The following is a 20,894-nucleotide window of genomic DNA, read 5'->3' on the forward strand; positions in this document are numbered from 1 at the left end:
TTGGCAATCTGCTCAAAGTGGATTCCGAAAAAGTAGTCTTGCAGCTCTTCCTGCGAGCACTCATGCCTTCTCTGACTGGGGTGTCTGATTTTCTACCCCTCGCACCGCTCTTCGCGGTAGTCGATGAGGGTCACTTGATGCAGAGAGAGCCTTACACTGCTGAATTATCTTGTGTTTGAATGTTGTGGGCGATCTACAAAGAGAAAAAAATATTCATGATAAAAAAAAATAATCAAACACCTATGGATTGTGAAAAACATAGACGGTCAATGTTAATTCATAAGAATAGTCAAATACCAAGGAATCGCTTTGTCATTTGTATCATAACATGGCAATGCCAAATTCAAAAAATTCCCATAAGGTAAGCGTAATGTGAAACAGATTGAAAGCATTAGGGCCACTTGAAAAACCTCTTAAACCCTCACAGATTTTCCTTCTGGAGCAACTACAGTTGGGACTATCCTTTCCATAAATCTTGCAGCTACATCTTCTCCAAACTGCAGGATGAAGTCTTGTTCAATCTGCAAAAGACAATGAATTATTATTATTAGTTGGGGACTGACCGGAAGAATATTAATATATACAATCAGCAACTTTATACAGTATGTCTGTAAACACCTCAATTCATGGAACACACAAGTACTTTGAAAACATATTTTTGATATTTGGTGAGAGAAATGTTGTTAACATTGATTCATACTTAAAGGACAATGCACACATTTATTACCAGGCCTTTGACATCTTTGAAGCAGGGAAACTCAGTCAAAACATCTGAGGATTTCTCTCCATCCAGGACCATCCTCCGGCATCACTACAGTATCTCATTAAGGCCATGGCCTCCTTGCATTGCTCTTCAGTTAAGGTCATCTCAGGACTAACGGAGGCCTCTCTTCTGGCTGCTGGTCCTCCAGTCAGCTCACGTGACGATCCTCTGCTCTGTGATGAAGCGCTTCTCCTCTGTACAGTTTTAAGCCTCCACGCCAGATAGCCACTTTCACCATCATAGAAATTTTCCTTCAAAATTACAAAAGGGTAATTAGTTCAAAAAACAACCGCGACTAGTTGAAATTAAGAAGTAACATTGACGTAAAACTGGATAATGATCCTTGGTATTGATATTGAAATGCATAATTTTCTTTATTAAAATCAGGCATCAGTTCTGTAATAGCAACTATTTTTCAGCATATTGTTAGCCTAATAGCAAAGTTGCCAAAGACTTAGGCAACTTAATATTACTTAGGCACTAAGTCATATTTGAACATTTTTGGAAAAAAAGAAAAAACACATTTTTTTTAGCAAGCACATTATATTAGTTAGGCTGAGATAACAATTTGGCCAAAAAATGACTTTGGAAATTAAGCTATTAGACTATGCCTATAGACTATGACTATAGCTTATGCCTTAAGCTATTAACTATGCCTTGAGCGTACAACTCTCTCACATTTCGAGGCGGGGCCGTCCTGACAAGAGATAACATAATACACATAATACTGTTAAATAACACACATCCTATAAGAAAAAAAAAAAAATTCCATAAATGTATTATCCACAAACAAAGAAGAAACACTTCTTCCAGAGAGAACCAGATTACCCATGCTTTTCTGTCATGTCAGCCAGTCAGTATGTTGATCATTAGTCGACGTGAAGAGTTGGTCAGACTTTTGGTGCGGTGGTACTCTTTGGTGATACGGTCAGCCCCAGGTCTCGTTACCCTCCGTCGCTTACTGGATGGACTGTCACTCTCTTCGAATATAATTGTGTCATCTGAATTGCAGGACACCAGTTCAAGGAGGACTGTGTCATCACTACAACTACCAGCAGACACTACACTGGTATTAACATCTTGGGAACTGCTAGAGGAAGCTTCCTTGAAATCTGTAGTCCAGCAGAGAGAGAAATAAAGGACAAAAATAATATCAATTAATTTCCCTTTTTAACAATACAAATGTGCAATTTATATTATCATACATTATATTCCATGGATTATGGTGACCTAATCGAAGCAACAATGTAAAATCATACCATCACCAATTTTGATGGTAAGTATGCCAATGTTGGGCTGCTGCACAAAGTCAGCGAAGATCTCTGCATCCACCTCAGTTCCTGTTTCATCAAAAACTTTGACATCTTCACTGACTGGTGGAAGCGAAAACTTCAAGAAAGCTATGACCAAAAATAAAAACAGATTTTAATGCAAACAAAGTTAAAAGGTTAACCAAGGCCATTCTCCAAGAACACGTCAGTGTATTCTAAGAGAATGGCCAGGTGTCAAATTACGTGTGGCTTACCAGAATTTAGGAATTCCTCAAAGTTTGCCTCATTTATCTTGACATATTTTTGTATATTACTAATACTTGTTCTGATCAACATGACTGTGTTGGGAAAGACAGGAAACTAGGGTCAGCATTATGATCCACAACAGCAGAATAAACTGAAGAACAACAGATAACAGACATACTGAAATTTAAGGTCATCACTGACAGCTCAATTTTCTATGAACTACATCAGTATTAAAGCTTTTTAAAATGAAGGAGCGATTAAATAAATATGTCTATGAGTTGTTATCGTTTAACTATAGCCCTTAGACTCCTCTTTCTCCTCTGTTATGCCCGCACGGCGCGGGGGCGCGTGTGTAAACACACACACACACACGGGTACGCACGGGCACGCACTTCGCTGACCAACAACTAAAACAGAAAATCGTGAACGTTTATTTCCGAGACGAGTTTTGGCATTTCCCATAGACACCAATTCAAGTTTACGTTAACGTGATCGAGTCGCGCCATTCTTGTTCAATTTGCCGTTCCGTGTTCTCCATGTGAATGGTGTACTTAAGCTAGCTGCCAACACGATATCATGTTAGCCATTTCAAATTCGTATTTGAAGACACACACACACCATTGACAGTACGGTAGATGGTGGCGTACGTTGAACCATATGCACCACCTCTACCTTGAATGAAAAAAATCAATGACTAACAACTTGTTTGATAAAACTTACCTCAAACTTTCGCCGCAAGGAAGATGGCGCTGGCAGAGTCGTACTTCTTCTCAATTGCGAGTGAACGGGGAAGAAGGTGGGCGCAGCTTTTGAGAGTCAATTATTTTCTACACTGGGAAGGTATTTTACTCCTACCAGTGTTGCATTAACTCTAAAATGAATATATGAGACTGACAGAGTAAAACCTGTGTGAACTCCATTTATTTTCACCAACACTAGAAGTTATCGTGTTCAGTTTTACTCTGTCCATTGTTGGAAGAACTCCGGAAGAGTTAAAACACTTGGAACACACACTGGAAAATTTGATGTTTTGAAAAAGCTTGATGTCTAGTTCACCATTTCAAAGATTGAAAATGTGTTGTTTTTTTTTTTTAATTACACTATAGTACAGGTATAGTACACAATGTATTCTGCATCTTTTGATCAAGAGGTTCTTAAAATAAGATTTATATTTATATAACTACTTCATGTTTTTATAGCATATATTATATTTTGTGTTTTGAAAGTGTTTGGACACTGTAGTCCATAGCATCATATTAAAGTTGAGTGACAACATCAGCAAGTTGTTTTCCATATAAAGAAAGAGATGCTCAAATTTAATTTACTCTCCAATGAAATTTCCACAACCTAACAATGACCACAATGGAACAAGCAGTACACAGCAGAACAAGGGAGCAAGTTGTTTTCCAGTCATGAATCATCTTGGTCGAATGAAATCATTGGATCTTGCCATGACACGCTACCTGCTGGAGAGTTGAAGAAATTGCAGAAAGTTTCCCTCACATTCCAGGCCTCACGTGTGGCCCCGTGTCCTCTCATTGTTTGGACGGAAGCCATAGGTTGCCATTTTTCACCAGCATCGTCCACAAACCTCTCGTTGTCGTTGGGGCAAAGAAGGTAGTTGTGCAGGATGCAAGCTGCAACCACTAGTGTGTCCACATGTTTGGGGTGGAGGTTGATCCTGCCATGAAAAATCCTCCATCTGGAGGCCAGAATGCCAAATGCATTTTCAAGCAGCGTCCTCGCTCTGGAAAGTCTGTCATTGAAAATCCTCTTCTGCTGAGTGAGGTTTTGTCCAGGGTCCGGTCTCATTAGGTATTTTTTAAGCGGGAAAGCTGCATCATGCCATCACTCTCTACAACTCCTCACTTGGGGGGAGGAGGAGGACATAGAGTGCTGAGAGTAGTGGTAGGGAAGGGAGGTGGCCATTATTATGTATATGTATATTGTATATGTATATTAGTAATTATTTATTATTTTATATCTGTGTGCCGCTATTTTATTTTTTTTTATTTTATTTTTTTTTATTTATCTGTGTGCTGCTAATTCTTTTAATCTGTGTGCTTAAATTTCTTTTTCCATCAGTGTGTGCTACTACTGCTGCTGGAAGTGTTAATTTCCCTGAGGGAGTCATCCCAAAGGGATCAAAAAAGTCTCTATCTATCTATCTATCTATCCCAACTCATCAGCATCAGGCAGACACACATCACACGGCACCTCAAGTGTCCCATACAATTGAGAAAGTCTTTTTGTGATTGAAGTACTGACTTCCAGAGAAGTGGTGGTGCTTGGATGAGAATGTGTTTTCCGTCTAATCCCCCCATGCAATTTGGAAAGTTCCACTTTTGCCAGAAGTCTTGTGCCACCTCCTTCCAGTGTTCAGTTGTTGGCCTAGGCAGATGACTGTTGTTGGATCGCCTTATTTTCTAGTGTCGTGCTGACGATCCGCGTGTTTGTTTAATGAAGAGTCTTAGGAGAAGAATGCTGATTTTATCTTTAGTATGCAAATCAATTCAAAATACAAGAATACAGAGCTCTGGGTCGAGTTCAAGCCTAACATCAACAAGTGCTATCAGGTCCTCAAGTCTGACGGACTCTTTGTCCCTTGGTCAGTCTATTAGATAGAGAACATCCAGTTGTTCTCGCTGGCGCGCTCAGATTACGTCCTCCTCTGATTGGCTCTCTGGTCTCCGCACTGCAGTCTCATTGGATGTTGCTGCTGCCTTTGTTCCCAGATGGAGGCTGAGGTCCGAGGTTGAGATGCTTGGTAGGGAGATGCTGGATCCTCTCTTGGCCTGGTACCGCAGGTCACCTATGGTCACTGTTTTACGATGGCCGCATTCCTGTGTCCTCTCTTAGGTATCATGTTACTCTGCACAAAGCTTACAAGGCATGTTATGCATACATTCCCCATCTTATGAATGGGTTAACTTACTGGATTAAACATATTCATATCAATGATTATATAATTATGCACATTTATATCAGTGAGTATATGATTATGCTCAAGCATCTTAATAAAAACATAATTTTACCTTCACTGTCCATCATGCACTTCTCCATGGCTGCGCACAACATGTGCATACATTCTGTCACTGTACAGTGGCCGAGACGATAGCTGAAAGCTAAGCCGGCCATTGAGTCACCCGAAGCAATAAACCTGCAAAGAGACAGTGAAACATGACATAGATGTGAATATGATTTATTAATCTGTGACATGATGCTTTCGTGAGAAGCAGAAGAAATGCATCAACCAAGTGGATCAGCTGGATTACAAATATGGTGGACTGCTGGAGTTCTTGTTGCCATTTGTCCAACCAAGAAGATATGTTGAAAAATGTGATAATAGTTTATCATCATTTAAATGAGCTATTATTGTAATAGTATTGTGACAACAATAATGTTTCCTCCAAAAATACTTCAAATATTCATTATTTACTCGAGTTGATGTGCTATTCTATTATAATTACAGTTTCAGAAGCAACCTGAGCCTGCCATCATCACTTGCAACAGAGAAACAGAGATCTGGAACTCCTCATTCTTTCTGTGGCCATGAGTTTGAGGAGCAGCCCAGTACATCAACTCCTCAGCGATCTCCATCTCCTCCCCGATCAGTATCTGGAGCTACAGCCTCTGGGGATAGGGAGGTGCCCTCATCTAGGTCCCGCAGCCCCCTCACAACCAGCACCCAACAACTACGCCACACACAGGACATGAAGAGGAGCAAGAAAACAAACCCAGACATTGCAGGACATGCGCTTGGTTCCACTACTGAATAAATTAAATAGTGACAACAGAAATGATGCCAAAATAAAAATTTTTAAAAAATCTTCAAGATTTATGGAAAAGACAAGAACATCAACAACAAAGTATGTCATCAAACAATCCTCCAGTGGGACTAGGGTTGGGCATCAAGCATCGACTGGAACCGGTTCTAAGGTTCCGATGCTCCCGGAATCGTTCAAATGTTTAAGTTTCGATTCCTGGGGGAGGGGCAAACGCAGAGCAGTATGCAAGTAGGTAGCGAAGGAAAGTGTGCGGTGGCGCTCCAAGGTTTGTCTTCACTTTACAAAAGAAAATGATAAAGCAGCTCGGCCGCTTCCCACCGTGCAGCGATTGTTTCGGCGTCTGGTTCATTTTGTGCACGAGCAGCGGGCAAAACAGCCAGAGGACAATGAACAATTATCGAGCGCTGATGGAACGTGATCGAAAACTTTTGCATCAGTGCTTGATATACGCTGCGACTTCCGCGATATGATTTAGCGCACGTGACCCGTTTTGTCGCACAACAGCGCGGCTCGGTGAGCAGATTCCACCGCCACCAAATGCCGATTAGTAGCGGGACATCACCACGTTTTTGGGCCAGTGGAATTAGGACGGGGCGAAGCTGTATGTGTGTGTATCTATGGGGTCAAAAGTCAACTTTGTCCTAGAGACATGGGACCACTTACTGCTTCATCAGGATCCTCCAGGACACACCCACACCAAATTTGGGGCTTCCAGCCCATGAGGACCTCCAAAACCCTCACTCAAATTCCAGCCTTATCGCTAACCCTAGTGCCATACAAGTCTATGAGGGTCAAAGGTAAAATTTGTCCGAAAGACATGGGGCCACTTTCAGGTTCATCAGGATCCTCCAGGACACACCCACGTCAAATTTGGGACTTCTAGCCCATGAGGAACCCCGAAACCCTAACTCTAATTCCAGCAGCAACCCTAACCCTAACCACTATCTTTGGCCCTAACCCTAACTACTATTTCTATCTTTCTTTATATATATATATATATAAAAACAAACAGTTAAAAACATTAAAAAACTATTAAAATGTACAAAGAAAGTTAAAAACTATTTAATAAAATTTAAATAAACTAATAAAAATTATTAAGAATTTAAAAAAAACTTAGTAAAAAAAAAATTTAAAACTGTTAATTTAAGAGCAAAAGCGTTCTGTTAAAAAAATAAAACGTTAAAAAAAAAAACGCTATATAAAAAAAATATGTTAAAAAGCGTTTGATAAAAAAAACGTCTCTGGAAAGGTTATGAATAGAAGCTGAGCAGAGCATCCTGCTCATTTCTCCTCCAGCACTCGAGGAGTGAAGCAGCATTTTTCTTGTGTGCCATTACTTACCTGATGAATGCCCAGTGGGAGGCCGAAACGTCATTTGATTTCTTTGGCACACCTTCTTAGTTGTTTGTTTTTATTTTTTTTCTTTATTAATAAATACATTAATGGATAAATGAATATACTAATGAATAACAAAAATTATTCTAATAAATAAATAAATAATTAATAAATAATATATAATAAATATATTATTATTATTTATTAAGAATAAGAATAAGAAATAGGACCCCGCCCCCAGCAGCGGGTTCAGGGTTATGGGAGGGCCGGCAGGGGGATGGAGAGTGCTCGGGCCTTCTACGGAAGGGGAAGACCCTTTTTCCCTTATCCTAGCCAGTTCCTCCCCCAGCTAGGTCAACCCGTTACACCGGTCCCCAAAAACGGTCCTTCGCCGACACAGTCCGCTGGGGCCTACCAAGACCGAACCAATGGAGGTGCACTTTCTGGACTGGGAATCCAGATGTTTTGAGACATTCAGCGGGCCCTCAATTGCAGAAACTCATCCACAAACTTAAAGCCGTGGTCAAGGTGGTTGACCATTTACAAAATGTGTCCCCCAAACTGGGTAAACCGGAACCCAGAATGATCTCAAGGATGGTGGAGATCCTGTCCGAGATGATCAAACCAGCCTTCCCAACTGATCAGAAGGTTGATTTTATTGTGGGTAACGCAAATAAGTGGGGACACAATACCTACCTGATCCTAGAGGAGCATTACAAGGCCAGCCTGGAAGCAAGGTTGGAGGAGCTTTCAGAGATGCTCACTCAGGACTGGAAAAAGGCCTTTGAGGTAGCGGTCCGATGGGTTAGGACCTACCTCGTATTCCGCAAGATGTCATCGACCATGCTGAGGCGGTGATTACGGCCCGATTGGAGCGCAGAGAGGCTGCGGGATCAGCACAAGGGCCTGTCCTAGTGGATTTCTCGGTTCAAGCCCGAGAACCCACTCAAGAACCCACCCAAGAACCCGCCCAAAAACCTCCCCTAATACCCCTTCTCCAAACACCTCGAGGCACATGTTAGCAGAGACAAATAAGGCTATGATGGCCTCTTTACTGTTGTTTTCGCCATGAGGAGGAGGCACAAATCCTGGAAGAAGCATTCTGTGACTCAATCAGCCTAACAAACTCTCCACAACCACAACATTTCCAAGTTCGTCGACACAGCAACACTCAAAGGAAACTGACAGATTGGAATTTGGAGGTGGAAAAGAAATGGATTGTTATGGGAGACTCAAACCTGTCCAGGTTTCCAGATTTCCCCTGACCTGCAAATTGAACATGTCCTGGGCGGTCACTTTCATCACGCCCATGCTCTGCTAGAAAAATTGAACGCACCAGAAAACCTAGCGGTGGAAAAGGTGGTCCTCGCGTTTGGGATCAATAACGGTGCAAACAAGTTTAGGGAAGCCACCATGAAGTCCGTGAAAAGTGCAGTCAGATCAATTAAAAAGAGATTCCCGGTAGCGGAAATCTGGATTCGACAGATTAATTACACAGCGAATCTCCCTGCAGAGGAAAGGGAGAACCTGGACTTCCTCAACGCTTACATCAAAAGGAACCTCCCATACATTCCACTCTTGCCGGAGGAGAAGTTCCACTGGACTGCTGAGACGGCCGAGGCCATGTTCCAACATTGGATGAGCTTTTTAAACTTCCTTCCCCTGTAAGTCTGGACTCAGGGGGTGCTGAAAATTAGCAGCCTATTATGGAAATTCCCTTGACCAAAGGACAACCCCCTTTGTTGGCCCCTCAATTTGGACACCCCCCCTTGAAATTTTACCACCCCCAGTTTATCATTTATAAGTTAATTGATCACGATTTAAAAACTTTAAAAAAATAGTAATCATTTCATTAAAGAGAAACCAAACATTTCATTGGAAGACATTAAAACATTACATACTTTAAAAAGTCTAAAAAACATTGTAATAAAACCAGCAAACAAAGGTTCAGCTATTGTGATTTTGAGCAGGGACCAGTATATTTTGAAGGCGGAGCAACAATTAAACAATCCTGTTTACACAAAATTGGAAAAACTCATTCATTTGGAAACGGTACCTATGGTTGGAAATATTTTGAATTCATTAAAGAAAAAGAAATTCATCAACGCAAGACAAAAACAATTTTTGGGTGGTTCTCGACAACCAAGGGAGCGAAGGTTTTACCTTCTCCCAAAAATACATAAAGACCACAAAACGTGGATGGTACCCTTTGAAGTACCCCCCAGGGAGGCCGATAGTCTCAGATTGTGGAAGTGAGACCTACCTACCACACTACTGAATATTTGGATGCATACTTAAATCCTATCTCAATTATGCATATTTATTTTGTTAAAGACACATTTGATTTCATAAAAATTATTTAAAAAATTCAAAATTCCTGAAACGTTTTTCTTTTTTTCAATGGACGTGGACAACCTTTATACCAATATTCCGATCAAAGCAGGTATTGAGTGTGTTAATAAAGCTTTTGAAAAATATCCTGATCCAAACAGACCAGATTCGGAATTATTAGATTTACTTACCCGTAATGATTTTGTTTTTAATGAACAATTTTAACTCCAGATCAAAGGTACAGCCATGGGCAAGAGATTTACACCTACCTATGCTAATTTGTACATGGCCAATTGGGAAGAGGAAGCTCTATCAAAATGCAAGCATAAACCACTTTAAGGTATTTAGACAACATATTTGGAATTTGGACAGGGTCCCGTAAAGAATTTGAATAGTTTTTTTTGTCATTTTAAATTCACATGATCCATCGATTAAATTAAAACTCGAAATTAACAGTGACTCAATACAATCTTTGGATACAACAGTGTTCAGAGGTCCACAATTTCCAGAAACAGGCCAATTGGATGTAAAAGTTTTCTTTAAACAAACACAGCTTGCATCCTGCACATACCTTCAAAGGTATTGTTAAAGCGCAGCTTCTCAGGTTCCACAGAATCTGTACAAGGCATGATAACTTTTTGGAAGCAACCAAGACCTTATTTAAAGCGCTTGTGGAAAGGGGGTACACTCGCACATTTTTGAAATTACGTTTCGAGAATTTTCAACATAGGAAAGATAAAATTAAAAACCAGAAAATTCCGTTAATCACTAACTTTTCCTCGATGAGTAAAAACTTTGAACAGAGGGTGGAAGAACAATTTTTAAAAGTTTTTCAAGTTCGAAAAAACGATTCCAAATTTGGGAACGGTTTCAGCATACAGACGGAAGTCTAATTTGCAGGATTGGCTAGTACGTGCAAAATGACCTACCTTAGAATGGAAAAAACCACCAGGACAACAAGGAAATCTTTCAAAATTAGACTTTATTAGGAGCAACACCAATCAATTAATTAAAATTCGGGGGGAATTCGATTTATAATCAATAAATTGTGTCAATGTAATTTTTTGCACAAAATGTAATATGAAATATGTTGGAGAAATTGAAAATGATCTTTCAAAACGATTAGCACAACATTTGGGTAATATTAGGAACAAAAGGGAGGCAAATACGCCATTGATTAAACATTTTTTGGAGCATGGATTATCATATTTAAAATTGGCAGGGTTGGAAAAGAATTCAAAGTGGACGAATTGGGAGCGAAAGAAGATCGGAACGGTTTTGGATTTTTATTTTGGGAACCAGGGAACCATTGGGATTAAATTTAAAGAAAAACTAAGGGGATCTACTTACCTTTGGATGGATGGATCTACTTACCTTTTGGATGGATGACTTACCTGTGGGAGAGTGTGTGTATGATTCACCTGTGGATGGATGATTTACCTGTGGAAAAATGTGGACGTATCACTTACCTGTTTTTGACTTACCTTGATTCCAAGTCACTCTTCTGATCCTAAGCCTAACCACTTTCCTGTACCTAATCCTAACTGCTGTACTGGCCCTAAACCTAACCACTTTTCTAAACCTAACACTAAGTGGTTTCCTGACCCTAAACCTAAACATAACCACTTTTCTAACCCTAAACCTAACCACTATCCTTTCCTAACCCTAATCGCTTTTCTGGCCCTAATCCTAACCACTTTCCTTTCCTAAACCTAACCACTGCTTATTTCTAAACGTAATCTAAACAACTGTTCCAAAACCTAACCCTAACCACTGCCTATTCCTTACCCTAACCTTAACCACTGTCTATTTCTAACCCTAACCACTTTCTATCTCTAAACCTAACCCTAATTAGGAGCCGATAGCTCCCGACTAGCAGCTGGCAGAGGGGAAATTCCAGCATTCCTACGGTAGGTTTCGTGGAATTCTCAAAAGCCATCTCAAAAGGCTGAAAAAGGTCCCGGAAAATCCTTGGCCATCAAAGCTCATCCAACCCACTGTCAAAAGTCTGAAAACATCTAATTTTTTCAGTAAAAATGCATTTTTCCAGCTGACTCTGTTGTGTTTTTGCATGCTTTGGCCACAAGATGGCAAGCAAGAGACCATATCATAATTTTCGCCACCCCAAAGATGATGTTTGGGGTGCAGAGCCTTGTTAAGTTTAGGTATGGAGTAGGAATGTCCTTTGCCCTCTGAGGTAAGTACAGCATGGAGGACTAATTCCCGGAACTATACTTCATCCATCCGAGGTACTTACCGTATGGAGGTAGGGTTCCTGGATTCCGACTAGTCCTCGCGCGTGAGTCTGAGGTACTCATCCACCCTGTCCAGTCTAAATCACTCCCCGGATTGAGGCACCTGTCTCCCGACTACCAGGGGCACACACTTTTATGAATCCGGGATGTTGGGTTTTGACTCCGGGGGCGGGGCTTAAGTTTGGGTTCCCAGGGTTCGGATGGTGATCGAGGGTCTGTGGAGTGTCTGGCAGACAACAGTCTACCTTATCCATACCAAACCATACACACACACACACCAACTCCTGCCCTCAACCGAGCAACTGCCTGGGGCATGTGTCTGAGAGCTAGGTAACCCCTGGAGGTCTGATTGGTAAAAAAAAAAAAAAAAAATACAGAGTCTTTGAGGTTACTGAACAAAGAACTGTTTGCGGGCAGAAAACGCACCAATATATAGGGTTTGGGTCAGGTGACCTGAGTCAACTTTGACCTCCTCACACAACAGCCAATCACTCTCAACCTAACCTCATGAACTTCCGGTTACGGCCAAAATGCTAAAACCCGCCCACGAGAAGTAGAGTTGCAGGATTACTAATGAACCACCCCCACTCCTTGGCTTGGTCCCCTGACTAGAGATGCTGTCTCCCGCATGTGTCTGAGGTAAGTGCCGAATGGAGGTAGGATTCCGGGAATCCTTCTAACCCACCCACGAACCCCCAAACTTATCCCCAAAGTCGAGCGAGCGTCCGGGGAATGCGTCTGAGGCACTTACCGAATGCAAAAACAGTTTTTCACCTTATTGCCGAATGCCTGATGTATATATAAACGCATTGAAACGTCGCATAGGCAATATTATCTTGTACAGTTGAGCATTTGTTTTTTGACGCTATCTTTGGCTGTGAAACGAAAATCTGGACCTTTGAGTCTTGGAAGGAGGGGCCTTTGTCCTGGAAATACAGATGAACCGCTGACTCAGCAGAGGTGTTGATTACAACACCTGCTTGATCATCAACACCTAATGTTGAAAAATCAACACCTTGCTATTAGTCGGTACCATCAGCCTTGGCCCCACCCACAACTTCAAAGGTAATCTGATCAGATTGGATGGAATCTTGAAAATGGGTTCAAAAGGGAAAGAAGGATTCTGAAAAGTTATCCAGATCCTACCGAAATGTTTTGAACAACACAAACTGAAGGTTTGATCCAGATTAAAATTAGGATTGGATTACATCATCTAATCGGATTATCCTGATCCCAACAGGGGGTCAGATTTCAAGGTGGATTTCAGGAAGGAAATGAGCAAAACTTTTAAATTGGTCAAATAACCAATTTGTATCATTTTGTGTATATTTTTTTCATTTTTATTTTTCACTTCATTTGATATTCATGCATATATATATATATATATATATATATATATATACACACACACACACACACACACACACACACACACAAAGTATCATCATTATATACAGTCACCCATTAATATACGAAGATATAAAATAAACAGCCCACCCTCAGCCTCTAGTTTAGCAGGGTGCTTCAATATTATTGTGCCTTGTACAGGTTGTAATTCTGTTCCTTTTAATGTTGGATGTCAGCTTGAAGTCACCACTACAGCTGCAGCCTGAGGGGGAGAAAGGTTGATCAGACAGAAGAACACTGTGCAGCAGCAGGAAGTGCAAAGCTGACTTCTAGCTTGTGCTGCAGATGCGGCCAGGCAGTGGACAGTTTGTGCAACAGACTGGTGTGATGTGGTAGGCAGGCAGGCAGCAGTCATTCAGAGTTGGAGCATTTCTATCTGGTTGTACCCCAGAGAAACAATGGAAGGCCTCAGATGACTGGAGTATTGATTTGAGAATCCACGTATTGGACGGATCAATATTTTAGTCCTGATCTGCTCAATAGTGTCATTTCCCATCTTGTCCCTCTCACCAGTCAAGCTGTCCCGCTGCCAAGTGTAGAAGCAGTAAAAATGCCTCAGAGTCCCAGACCAGACCCAGACCCAGACCCTTGACAAGTGTTCTGGAGACCAACCTGCAGTACTACAGTACTACTGCAGTACTACTACACTGTTGCTCCCTGTCATTATTGTTAACTTGCAGGCAAATGTGCAAGTCTTGGGAGGCAAGACAGTGATCTTCTTTTTGGAGTTGTTGTCAACTGCACTCGTTGTGGCTGCAATGACCTGGAAGGGGCCACAGACCATAGTTTGGTTCATCTGTCTCCTGGAAGAATGACACTTTTATTTTCTGTAGTTGTATTTTCATCTCATTGGAGGCCTCTGCCAAGCACCAAAACAAACAAAGCAGACAGCAAACAGTGTTTCTCTTTCCTTTGGGTCACATGACTGTGAAGCACGTCCAAAATTGTGGCTGACAAAAAATAATTAGAAATTTGAGCATTTTCCCACAGGGAGCAGGTTTTACTTTGTTTGTTCCTGTGAAGAAAGCATCCAGAAACATCAAATGGATGATGTGGATCTTGAGCTTCAGCACAGAGTTTGCGTGACGTCAGTGGGTTCAGCAGAAGTGGAGATAATTTATTGGGAAGTGGAACAACAGCAATGGTGCTGAGCAGGAAACAGCAGCTGCTGGACGATGTGCCGGCCTGCTGTCAGTCCAGCAGCCTTCTGTGAAAAACACTCTTCCAGGAATGCAAACAACAACTTCCAGCTTCCAGTCCAGTCCCTAAGCAGCTGAGACTGGGAGGTTGTGGGTTCCATCCCCGCCTGGCTGTCAAAATGCTCCCATTGCCTCCCTGCTTCAGTCTTCAGGGTTGGAACTGGGGGGTTGGATCAGCCAGTGATTCCAAGGCGCAGTACCGCTGCTGCCCACCGCTCCCTCAGGGCATGATGGTCAATTGCTGAAGACACATTTCACATCTTTGGGGTTGTGATAATCACTGGGACTTTGACTTTGAAATTCACATTCTTTGTCGTATGAGAGAAAAGGTTCTAACAGACGCTCATGTTACTTAACCTCTGACCTCTGACCTCCAACCCCTCTCGCTCTGAAATTTCACCCCAGAAAGGAGTGCTCTGGGTGGACACGCCCCCCCCAGGAACAGCCCTTAGCCTCCATGGTGCTAACTTAGCTTCTGGTGCTCGACCTTTCTGAGGGTTGTTGAAAATGCTGCTGCTCTTTAAAGCCTGGTAGTCGCTGAGAATAATAAAGTGCTTCAGTCAGGAGGAGGAACGTCAGTGGAAAATCTGACCTTGAAAATGACCTTTCAAATATACACAAGCGAGTTTTTTGTGAAAGAGGTGTAGTCAGAGGGGTGAGGAGCCTTTTTGGAGGAGCCACCAACACTCACGCTGGCTCCTGACATCAGTCAGAAGATCAGAGGCACAGGGAGGCTCAGGGCCCGACAGAGAAGTTTCCAACAAAATGTGGGACCATTTGTAGACGACTCCAAAAATAACTATCATAGGAATACAGTACATTAGTAGTTTGATTTTGATTTGGTGAGGAAGAGGAGCACGGCCCTGTGCTAGATTATTACTATTATTACTATTTCATGGAGAGAAATTAAACCCTGTCTCTCCATCTAAATGAAGGCCTTTCATTGTTTCAAGAAGTCTGCCTCTCATTGTTGAGCTAAAGCACAGGAATGGGAGTTCCTCAAATTCACACTGCACTGAGAACAACTACACTTCCCAGAGTGCACCAGCAGCAGCAAACCAACTGCATTTCCTGATCTGCCACTGATTTAAAGCACCTGATGAGCAGTAGGGATCCTCAGTCAGTCTAAAACAGCCGTCAGAGAGAACCAAAAAGAAAATTCAAGGAAAACAAGTTCACTCAAAGGTTCATTCCAAAGACGCAAATGGTCGGTGAAAAGTTTTGTTTACCCTTAAAGGTGTTTGGAATGGTGTGATACATTTATGTTGACTGATTATATTATTGCCTAAGCAGAGATAGTTATGTTATCTCCTAAAATTCTGTTAAACATTTAAACCCTGCTAAAATTTAATTTCATACAAGTCATGTAATCATTTAATCATGTTTGGGCAATTCAGTTATTCAATCACATTTGAATTAAGATGTAAACATTGATTTCTTTGTGTTTAAAGGTTTACAACCTGATGAAATATTCAACTAATCAACCGATGAAACCAACCAATCAAAAATCTAAAGTTGGAAGGCAATAAAGTTGATTAAGTTGGGAAATCTGAGATGTCCTCGCGTCCTTTGGGTTTGAACTAGGGAAGGACTTGACACTCATTTTAAGGGAAACATGGATGGATTTCAGAAAAGTGGCATCCCCCAACTCTGTCTCTGTCACTTTGATAAATGGAGAGCCAATACAACAGGTCACCCAATATGAATATCTTGGCATGGTGCTTGAAGTGGGACATGTGGACGGACCAAATGTGCACCAAGAGAGCAGAGAATGAGGTTCCAACCTCAAGAAACTCTTGACCATTCCGGTCAGCAGCAAAGTGCTCCAAATGTTTCATTGTTCTTTTTTTGAAAGCATGGTCACCTTTGCTGCCATCTGGTGGTTTGGCAACGCCACACAGGCTCAAATGAAGAGAGTCAGTCAAATCATCAGACTATGCAGCAAACTGTTGGGCTGCACTTTGCCAAGCTTGGAGAGCATATACAGACAGGGGATGCTAAACAAGGCCAGGAAGACCACCAGTGACCTGAGGCCCCCCTGGCCTGCACCTTTGACTGGCTTCCTTCATTCCTTCAGGGTGACCATACTGCCCCCCTCTGTTTAAACTCCTGAACAGCCAGCACAGTTCCTAACTTTAGCCTGTGTGTGTGTGTGTGTGTGTGTGTGTGTGTGTGTGTGTGTGTGTGTGTGTGTGTGTGTGTGTGTGTGTGTGTGGTGATGTCAGTGTTGACAATGCAGATCCTTCACATTTCAAAGTGTTGAAATCCAGTTCAGTCCAAAGCCAAACAAGCATCACTGGAGAGAAACACAACCCAGGGGTAGATCCACAAAGCGATTGCGCGGCTTTTGCGCCTGAAAATCCATGTAAACAGCGCCAAAAACGGTGATTCCGATCCACAGAGGGGACGCAAACGCGGAAATGTGTTTGAATGTATTTAAATGAGTCATTGCGCACAAAATGACACCCCCTTCTATGCAAATATGCCTCATTCAAACAGCGGCAGATCCAGGAAGAGTTTGCGCTCATGTCCGCACGCAGACGCAAACACCGCAAGCCAAAACCAGGCGCAGTTTCTGTATGTCAAAGTGTTTCTGGCTTCTCGGAGCAGAGCATCATGGGAATTAGAGCTGATTTAGAACCAAAGATTAAAATAAAGTTCATGTCAAAGATAAAATGAAGAATTTCAATAAACAAAGATTAAAAAGTGACGAGTTGATCAACGTGTCTCCATCCACAGGAGGAGGAAGAAGAGGAAGAGGAGGAAGAAGAGTGGTGGGTGTGGAGCAGCACTGCAACCTGCCAGTCACACCCAGACTGATCACAGTAAGACTGTCTACCTGCACCTCCTTCACTTCTCCCTCTGAGATCATGTCAGGACCTCCAGTGAGAAGATTCACTGAGGGACGTTGAGAGCAAACAGTCACACAGCAGCTTCACCACAGCAGCTGAAAAGTTGTGTAGAGAAAATGATGCTCACAATGTCACACTGATGTTTTCTTCTCCAACCTTTTCTCTGCTCCAGAGGCTGATGATCTGCAGGAGCTTCTACAGCAGCAGAAGATCAGTCTGGAGAGGAGATGTGAACGTGTGACTGAAGGTGAAGAAGCAGGAAGTCAAACCCTCCTCAACACCATCTACACTGAGCTCCACATCACTGAGGGACTGAGTGAGGAGGTCAACAGAGAACATGAGGTCAGGCAGCTGGAGACCAAGAAGACCAAGGAGAGCCTCCACGACCGTCCAATCAGGTGCAGCCAGATCTTTGAAGCCTCACCTGAGCAGCAGAGAGTCAGAGTGGTGCTGACCTACGGCGTCGTTGGGGTTGGAAAAACCTTCTCAGTGCAGAAGTTCACTCTGGACTGGGCCCAGGGCCTGGAGAAGCAGGACCTTCATCTGGTGCTTCCTCTCTCATTCAGGGAGCTCAACTTGGTCAAAGAGCAGCACTACAGTCTTCTGGAGCTGCTCCATGTTTTCCATCCAACGTTAGAGAAGCTCACAGCAGAGCAGCTGCATGTTGGCAAACTTCTCTTCATCTTGGACGGCCTGGATTAAAGCAGACTGGCTCTGGACTTTGAGGAAAACCAGGTGGTGACTGATGTCACTCAGGAGAAGTCAGTCAGCGTCCTGCTAACAAACCTGATCAGAGGAGATCTGCTTCCCTCGGCTCTGCTGTGGATAACTTCCAGACCTGCAGCGGCCAATCAGATCCCTCCGTCATGTGTGGACAGGCTGACAGAAGTACAAGGCTTCATTGATGACCAGAAGGAGGAGTATTTCAGAAGGAGGTTCAGAGATAGAGGAGATGTGTCCAGCAGGATCATCTCCCACATCAAGGCCTCCAGGAACCTCCACATCATGTGTGAGATCCCGGTCTTCTGCTGGATCACTGCCACAGTTCTGGAGAGCATGTTGAGCTCAGAGCAGAGAGGAGAGCTGCCCAAGACTCTGACTGACATGTACTCACACTTCCTGCTGGTCCAGACCAAGAGGAAGCAGCGCAAGTATGGAGGAGGTCCACAGGAGCTGACGGAGGCTGACAGGGAGCTTCTTCTGAAGCTGGGCCAGCTGGCATTTGAACATCTGGAGAGTGGAAACATCATGTTCTACAGTGAAGACCTGAAGAAGTGTGGTCTCAGTGTGACTGACGCCTCTGTGTACTCAGGAGTTTGTACAGAGATCTTCAGAAGAGAGAGTGTGATCTTCCACAAAACCGTCTACTGCTTCGTTCATCTGAGCGTCCAGGAGTTTCTGGCTGCAGTCAACAGCTTCCACTCTCACACCAACAGGAAAATAACAGAAGATGGTCACTCTAGAGAATCCCTGGATGAGTTCCTGAAGAGGATGATGGAGAAATCCCTGCAGAGTCCAAACGGTCACCTGGACTTGTTTGTTCGCTTTCTCCATGGACTCAGTCTGGAATCCAACCAGAGACTCTTAGGAGGCCTGCTGGGTCTCACTGACAACCATCCAGGAACCTTACAGAAGGTCATCAACAACCTGAAGGAGATGAACACTGGTGATGTTTCTCCTGACAGAAGCATCAACATCTTCCACTGTCTGCTGGAGGTGAAGGACCAGTCAGTGCATCAGGAGGTCCAAGAGTTCCTGCAGTCAGAGAACAGATCAGAGAAGGAACTCTCAGTCATCCAGTGTTCAGCTCTGGCCTTCATGCTGCAGATGTCAGCGGAGGTTCTGGAGGAGTTGCACCTGGAGAAGTACAACACATCAGAGGAGGGAAGATTGAGACTGATTCCAGCTGTGAGGAACTGTAGGAAGGCTGTGATACGTTTAAGAAGGTACATAAACACTGTGTGTGTGTGTGTGTGTGTGTGTGTGTGTGTGTGTGTGTGTGCTCTTGGTGTTAGCCACTCCATGGTGATGGTGATGATGATGATGATTATGATGATGGAAGCAGCAACTTCTCACTCTGCTCTCCTTCATTGCAGGTTTTCAGATCGTGAACTCTCAGAGCTTCAGTGTGCAGTGGTGTCTTCAGCTCTGCAGTCCAGCCCCTCCCACCTCACACTGCTGGACCTGAGCTGGACCATCCTGGAGGATCCTGGACGGAAGTCCAGACAGGAAGTTCTCAGGTCAGTTCCTGCTTTCTACTGGTGGACAGTGTGTGTCAGCAGATGACAACTGGTGTGTAACGCTGCTCAGTGTGAAGACTTTGAAGCATATATTAAAGACTCATCTAGACAAAGTGGATGTTGTTGATATTTTCATGTCAACAATCTGCAGCCAGAAAAGACTTTGGATGGTGGAAGAAAGTGTGGAAAATGTCTCCAGTCACTTTGGAGCTCAATGGAAGTTGTTGATTGGTGATGAAGGTCACATGACTGAGCAGAAGATCCTGTGAAGAAATATTAGAGGTAGATTAATAGTGCAGCAGTATTTCTTCATCTTGTCCTTTGAATGTGTTTGACTTGTAACGAGACTCTGATGACTGAAAACAGCCACAAGCACACAAAGGACTCACTGATTATTTTCCATCTTCACTGCTGATTGGCTGCACACTGACTGACACACTGCTGTTGGTATTGTGTTGACAACACACTGGCACAATGACTGGTTTGAGTGAATGACTCAGTGATCCCAACAGCTGCACATCTGGATCATGAACAGGGAGAAATGACTCTTAATATGACATTTACACCATGGAAGAAATCAAATATTGATTCTCTATTCAGGTTGGAGAGGTGCAGTTTGTCAGAGCTGAGCTGTGATTGGCTGCTCTCAGCTCTGAAGTCCAACCCCTCCCACCTCAGACTCCTGGACTTGAGTAGGAACCAACTGCAGGATTCAGGAGTGAAGGTGCTGAGTTGTTTTCTGCAGAGTCCAGACTGTAAACTGGAGGTTCTGAGGTCAGTACTGGTTTGGAACCAGTGGATGATGGTTTTAGCACCAAACACAGTTCATCACACATGTTGAATAAACATTGAACTGAAGGTTGATTCATATCAAAATGACATCCAGAAAAATGAAATCTTCATTCTGTTCATGTTTGAAGTTAAACTAAAATAAAATAAAGGTCTTCAGTGGTCATGTGACCAAACATCATTTCAACACACATTAGTTTTGGACTGAGGATTTAAAGACATTTTCTGTAGTGTCAGATTCTGAAGTCGACATTTCACTTTGATTTTCAGAGTGATGTGACCCTGGAAAAACTCTCCATCATTTATTCTCTTTTCAGGTTGTGGAGCTGCAGGTTGTCAGAGCTCAGCACTGATTGGCTGCTCTCAGCTCTGATGTCCAACCCCTCCCACCTCAGAGAGCTTGACTTTGGTTGGAACC

At 42.9% G+C, this 20,894-nt stretch overlaps 1 protein-coding gene across 1 annotated transcript; it reads left to right on the forward strand.

The window, feature by feature from the left end:
• The first annotated feature begins 7,997 nt into the window (after positions 1–7,997).
• On the forward strand, positions 7,998–19,733 carry LOC142892537 (NLR family CARD domain-containing protein 3-like). Its single transcript, XM_076032748.1, has 4 exons — positions 7,998–8,192; positions 8,889–9,067; positions 18,326–19,393; positions 19,544–19,733. The coding sequence occupies exons 1-4, from the start codon at positions 7,998–8,000 to the stop codon at positions 19,731–19,733; spliced, it is 1,632 nt and encodes a 543-aa protein (XP_075888863.1).
• The last annotated feature ends 1,161 nt before the right edge of the window (positions 19,734–20,894 follow it).

This window comes from Nelusetta ayraudi, unplaced genomic scaffold, assembly GCF_046127955.1.
Source record: "Nelusetta ayraudi isolate G7.1 ecotype Tasmania unplaced genomic scaffold, CSIRO-AGI_Nayr_v1 ptg000034l, whole genome shotgun sequence".
Lineage (NCBI taxonomy): Eukaryota > Metazoa > Chordata > Actinopteri > Tetraodontiformes > Monacanthidae > Nelusetta > Nelusetta ayraudi.